General features: G+C 30.9%; 1 protein-coding gene across 7 annotated transcripts in view; it reads left to right on the top strand.

Annotated features, from left to right (window-relative positions):
* Positions 1 to 7003, top strand: part of LOC106468886 (UDP-glucose 4-epimerase-like) — a 111529-nt gene that overhangs the window by 51392 nt on the left and 53134 nt on the right. For all 7 annotated transcript variants that reach the window (XR_002612745.1, XR_002612746.1, XR_002612747.1 and 4 more), the window contains exon 5: positions 4428 to 4607. Coding sequence is in view for 3 of the 7 variants with exons in the window: in XM_013929334.2 (XP_013784788.2) it covers positions 4428 to 4607 (180 nt within the window). In the remaining 4 variants the exon portion in view is untranslated. The remainder of the gene's footprint in view (positions 1 to 4427; positions 4608 to 7003) is intronic.

Raw genomic sequence — 7003 nt, 5'->3', positions numbered from 1 at the left:
GTTTTTCTTCTTTTCGAAAATTTGTGTTAATTAAAAATACTCATTAATATGACCTGAAAAAAAATTAATTTTTTGCTTTTAACTCTGGGGTGCGGTATGGCATTTCAAAATCTCAAGGGGTGCCAGCATTGAAAAAGGTTGGGAACCACTGTTCTAGGGTATCGCAGCTGGGGTGCCAGAGATACTGCCAAATGTCAAGCCTAGAGATACAACACTCAAAATTCTTGTCTTAGATGGTTGGGTACATCATGATAAATAAGATGAACCAACTAATGGAGCCAGTTAATCACTGTAGCAGGAGCTAATTCTAAAGAGCTAGACTCATCATTAGGTATTGATAACCTATGTCCACACCTTGGAAAGGATTATGTGTGAGAAAGGTAACAACAGATAGCTCAGACAGAACATTTACTTTCAAATGTGCTTTACCTGGTGAGTGCTTGCAATTTCTAGACACTCTTACAGCTCTATTAAATTGTAAAGTGGTTAGTAAAGTATTTAAAAAAAATCCCTCAAAAAGCTGCTACTTCTACATTTTCTCTCTCATCACCCATGGGCCATGAATAAAGCTATGATTTTTAGCCACCTAATGAGACTTTCATATATTTGTAACAATCCTGGTGATTTAATAGAGGTGAGGGTAGATCTCCAGGAGATTTTAAAATTGAATGGTTATCCAGAAAACTGGTTAACAAAATTGTCACCATTCATGACAAATCAATAAAAAAAGAACAGAAGTCAGGAAAAAAATGTTGCATTTCTAATACTGTTTATTAGTCCTAGGATTAATAATATCATTTAGAATGGTGTGAGGGAATTTGGTTTGCCAATACATGTGATAGAAAAGCCTGAACCTTCTCTTAACTTGCATATTTAATGCATTCACCATTCAAACCCCGTGATTATTGTCAGAAGAACAACTATATCATATGTAATTTAGGACTTCTGAAGGAATGTATGGACTAGGGTTTAGTTTACACTATCTCTTGTGGTACATGTAATGAAAAATATATTAAAAACTAAAAGACCTATAAAAGAGCTTTGTATAGAATATCTTCATCTACGATGATGGGTGAGTTTGACAGAAGTGTATTTTATTAATGACCATGGTGTGCCTAAATTTGATTACCCTTTTAGGAATGAAATAGAAAGAAAATACCATGGTTTTCTGGACAGCAAGTGCAAGGAGTCCCTTCTCATCATAACTGAGAAGCCTTTTATTAACAGGGATAAAGGGTTGGCACTTTAAGTGGTGGGTTTATGTAGATGTACTTTGAACGTTTTAACACCTTCTAATTTATTTCTTGTGTAATAATGTATATCAGTGGTTTTAGCTACATTCGCTATTTACATGTACATATTTATTAGGCTCGAATGTTCATATCAGTCATCTTTTGTTTTTGATTTTAAATGAATATTGTTTTACCATTATTATATTCTTGTCGTACATTTATTACTGTTACTTTTTTATTGTTGATAACATGATTGCATGCCAGATTATATATGATATTACATTGTTGTTATTTTAGATTACATCACCTGTTTTGTTCTGTTAACCCTAAGGTGATGGGTTCCCTTTTCTTTGCATATCACAAGGTTTTACTGAGTTACATTCAAAACTTAATTAAGCAACTTTACTATCAATGTATGTCATTGAAATTGGCATTATAATGTACATTATAATTCAAAGTTTTATATTATCTAAGTTTTAATTCCTTTATTTCAAAAGAAATCTATAAAGAAATTCTTAAATTTCATTTTTATTGTCACATGACACACAATCATTCATAAGTCTTAACTTGGTTTCTGTAACTTGAATACTTCTACACATACACTGTACTTTTATGTATAGAAAGAAATTAGGTTTAAGTTACAATTATTTTATAATTGGCACCCAGTATTCATTACAAGTACATCAAACTGCTCTTGGCATTGTTTCATTTGTCCTTGCTAGCACTTAGCATTATTTCTCACTTAGATACATGTTAGGTAGATAGACAGTTAAATTGTATTTAGGTTTTACTTTTGTATTTTAGTTAATTATGTGATATTCATTATGCCCCCCCCCCCCATCTCCTTCATGACCTATTTTCTTTTCATCCCTACACTGCAAACCTCATAGTAGTTTTGGGGATCTATTATTTCTACTTTTCGGTACTTTGGCCAGGGTTTCATCTTCTGCTTTGTTACTTCTTACTTGGTTCTTAAGTTGTTGGGACCTTCTGGAAAGTGATGATTTTTTTCTCTGTTGTTCATCTACCACATTTCTACTTCCATGACCTCCATATGGTTAATTTTCAGTGCCATCCCTCACAGAAATTTTGTGGCCCATTTTTATGCTTCCACACCAGTCTAATAGAACAGGTTCTAGTTTCCAGGGCAACTAGGTATTCTTAATGACAAGAATTATTCCTTTGAGTGTGATTTTCCTTATACAGTAATTGATAAGTCCATGTTAATTATCATATACAGCTAACATATGCCTGTTTCTCGCCATTTTTTCTCAAATGCAGGTACAGCCCCTCGTATATAGTTGGGACTACATTCTGTTTTTTTATTTCTCATACTTGACTCCACTAGCTATCAACTGATATTGGTGAAGGGCTTCATAATCCATAGTGTGTCACATCCTCTGGTTCCCTCCTCTCTTTCAGTGTAGGTATTTAAGCAGACTGTTTTACATAACAAATACAAAAGAAATTTGGCTTTGGGCTAAAAGTTAGAGCTTAAGTAGTCCTCTGATGCATTCTCAAATTGCACAAATAAGTCACATGGTACCTCAGATAGTGGAGAACTGTAAGTAGATATGACGTAATTATTGTTCTGTGTCAAGAACTTTAGGTCACAAGACTTTAACAGATAGAGTTATACTCAACAAAAGGCAAACTATACTTCATAGGTAACTAACTACCTGAAAGTATTAATTTTAAGTTTAAAATGTAAAAGTGAATTGATTTTTTTCTAAAATAACTTACATAAATGTTTACAAGTTTTTAATATTTGAGGTTCTGTTCTCTCAAGCATTGTGTGTAAGTGTAACTTCTAGATATGTTTTTTTAACAACATAATACAAAAGAAAACAAAAATAAACTCCTTAGAAGAAAAATTTTCTTGGCTGTTGTTTGCAATGAGTTTTAGAGAAAATAATGAGATTTATTTTGGAAGGTTCATGAAGTGAACCTTGTGCTAACAAATTAAAATGTCTTATAATTTTATAGTTGTAGTATTATTATTGGTGCCTAATATGGATGGTTTCCTACATATTTCAATGACTTATGCAATGAACTTGACACACAATATAATTTGCTATATTGTCTTGAATCCCAGAAAAAGTGAAATAGTTGTATATTTGGTTGCAGTTTTACTGCATTATAGATAAGCTCTCACCAGTTAAAGTAGAAAAATGATTACTGAAGCAAGATTATAACAGAAAACGTTATTGCCGTTGCTTCATCAATCAAAATGGTATAATGTAATCATTAATGATATTTGGATTCAAAAATATGCACTGTGGTCATCTTCTTTGTATCAAATTGTTATAACTATAATTAACTGTCAAGTAGAATACTTAAAGCAGTATTCTTTAAACCAAAATTATATGGATGTTAACATAATACTTACATTTAATACAGTGAAATAAAATTATAATTTGTAAAACAAAGTTGAAAATTTTGTGTAAAGCTTATTAGATCTCAAGTAAATAACTTATTTTTCAAACTAGAAAGATTGGTAAATACTAGAGAAAAATGTTTTAGACTGTTTGCCACGGAAGAAGAAAAGTCCGCCTTTCGAAAGCACTCAGGTTATAGTTGTTTTTTTAAATTTCTATTTAGACATGTAATAAAGGTATGTTAACAGACATCAATTTGAGTATGTGTATACATGCTTTAAGAAATATGTTTTTAATTGGTAATTATAAGTAAAATATCATTGTCATTGTTATTTTCTAACTGACATGAAATGTAAAACTGATATTAATATAATAGGCAAAAGGTATATGTTGATATATCAATAAAGCCCTAATTCAAAATTTTATTTAATGCAAAGTGTGAACGAGATTTGTAAATCATTACTAGTTAAACAAATATTTTATTTTGCTTTGGTATATATAAATATATATATATTTATATTATTAGCATTAGTGTAAAAAAATATAATTTGTCTACTTTGAAATTTTTATGATCTTATGATGTTATTTTTTCTTCACTGATCAGTTGGCTCCATACATACCTTTTTGGTAGACTGATTACTGATAGTTTCAGAGGTTATTGATGTAATTTACTGATTTTTTTAAGTTATGTTGTTATTAATAAGTATTAGTTTTTGTGTGCAACCATTTTATTGTTGAATAGCATATAAGTTTATTATATTTATGGGTGTAGTTGAAGTCGTTACTAACAGTTATTTTTTATATATTTACATATTAGGTGATGAAGAAGTTCAATGTTAAGAAGATTATTTTCTCCAGCTCAGCTACAGTATATGGCGTTCCTCAGTATCTTCCACTAGATGAAAAACATCCAGTAGGAACAAACTGTACCAATCCGTATGGTAGAACCAAGTATTTTATTGAAGAAGTTTTGAGAGACATTTCTGTTGCTGAAAAGGTATCTTTATAAAATAAATATATGTAAATATACACATTTAGTTGCTTTAGTGACAACTAGTTTTTTTTTTTTTGTCTGTAATTATTCATGTAATCTAATCAGGTTCCAGGTTTTTCTAATAGTTAGGATTGTGCTATTATATATATATATATATAAAACTGTTCATTAATTCAGCTCATTGCTTTTTTTCCAGAAATTTAGGATTTCTAAAATACTTAATAATCACCTAGTTTTGGTCAGTTAAGTTTAATGAACACATAAGATGGCATATAATAGAAACTAAATGAGTGCAATTTGGGGTCTAAGTGTATGGCATAATCATAGTTATGCAATTACAGGGACTTTCCTACTGCAAAACATTCAAGTTTTTCTTTATTTTTTAATCAATTATGCATGTAATAGATATATTCTGTTGACTTGTGTTGAATATGAAGTATTAGCATATAGCCCGTCAAAAATGATGGGGCAAGTACTACCACCCCCACCCCATAGTATACCCTAATGTCACGTTTCATAACTAAATAAATAAATTTCATAAATAAATTTTACGAAATCAAACTTGACTAACAAAGAGGCATAAAAGTGCAGTTGAGGCAGTCAAACATTGGTAAATTTCTTTGTGAGCCAATTAAGATCATTCATGAAATGAATTTGTGGTGTATTCATTGAATAATTATTGGTAAAAATCTGTTAGATTAACGACTTCTAATATATAGAAAAGTCAGTGTGTTTTGGTAACACTACATTTGAACAATGGCTTTTATATGTCATGCTGCTTAGCAATAAAAGTATAACCTAATATTGTTGCTAGTCTATGTATTGAAATTATAAAATGAAAGGTGTAGACAACAAAACTGGAAAAATATTTGTTGATTTCTCAATTTAGTCTCCGTTGATTAAAGTGGTTTGTTTTTTATTAAAAACATTGGTGATATATCAAAAAATAGCTTAATTCAGAAATGATTTAAGTTCAAAATTGAATCGATATTTTTACTTTTGGAATAAATTTTGTGCACTTGGCTCTGGGCTAGGTGATCCCACACTATGTGGCCTGGCATGGCTGGGTGGTTAGGTCGCTTGACTTGCAATCTGAGGGTCGCGGGTTTGAATCCCCACCCAATCAAACATGCTTGCTCTTTCAGCCATGGGAGTGTTATAATGTGTGATGGTCAATTCCACTGTTTGTTGGTAAAATAGTAGCCCAAGAGTTGGCAGTGGGTAGTGATGACTAGCTGCCTTTCCTCTAGGGACAGCTAGTTCAGATAGCCCTCCTGTAGCTTTGCGTAAAATTCAAAAAACAAACAAACAAACCCACAGTACATTTTTACTTTAGGTTTATTATACCAACATTCACTACATTTATAAGGTTTCATGCCATCCTCATTACTAAAATCGTAATGGACAGACAATGATCAAACTATTCTATCTGGATAAATTCATTTTGGCTTTTATGACTCCTATTTTGAGAAATCAAGTGTGATGTGACACACACTTGATTTTATATAGGTTAGATTTAATCATTTGTTTCTCAGTCATAGTGGCATTCAGATGAGTTTTTGTGTGTGATACTGTTGTACAAATTTGTGACTTTGTATCGTAATTTGTGATAAGAAATTTTTTTAATGATACTGGATCACAAAAATTTGGTATTACACAACTTACTATGAAAAAAATTTAATTTCTATCTGATTATTATTATTCTAAACTGACAAGGCTTACAAATCATAGCTATCCAGATGCATAGAATCATGGTAAATCATACTCCTAAGATTATATTCAGAAGCTCTAAGGTGTGAGTGTGACTGCACACCTCATTAGCAAAGGACTGTTTGTGTTTGTGGTATTACAAGTTCAAATGGCTGATGAATGGAACAGTGAAAATAAGTTCTTTATTTAATTTGAGACTATGATGAGTTACAGCAGTAAAGGTAGTTGTGTTTACAATGTAAAATAAGAGAGTAATCTAGCATTTAAATGAGTCAAACTGTTTAAAAATGATAAGTATGAAGACTTGTATGATAAACTGATCTTTTATACATTGGTATATTGTAATAAATAGAGAATCATGACCATTAAAAAGTGATTGAAAACTTAGAATATTGCTGTGTGAACATTGTATACCCAGACAAGTCCTTACATAATGTAAGGTATATATATACACCTGGAAAAAAGTTAAGCACCCCCGTGTTTTTTTCAAGTGATTCAGATTCGACGTTCTTGTAACTGATTATAAATTACCATTCAATCTAAACGTGTTTATCAAATGAAATTATGCATTATTGGGCACAAGAGAACAAGATTATCACCGTAAAATAACAATTTTTAATTTACATATCATGACATCAAAATATCGACAGTTTTCACGGTTAAAATTATCTTTAATAAGTATTGTCAGT

This window comes from Limulus polyphemus, unplaced genomic scaffold, assembly GCF_000517525.1.
Source record: "Limulus polyphemus unplaced genomic scaffold, Limulus_polyphemus-2.1.2 Scaffold3204, whole genome shotgun sequence".
Lineage (NCBI taxonomy): Eukaryota > Metazoa > Arthropoda > Merostomata > Xiphosura > Limulidae > Limulus > Limulus polyphemus.
This window is presented reverse-complemented; position numbering and strand designations above follow the sequence as displayed.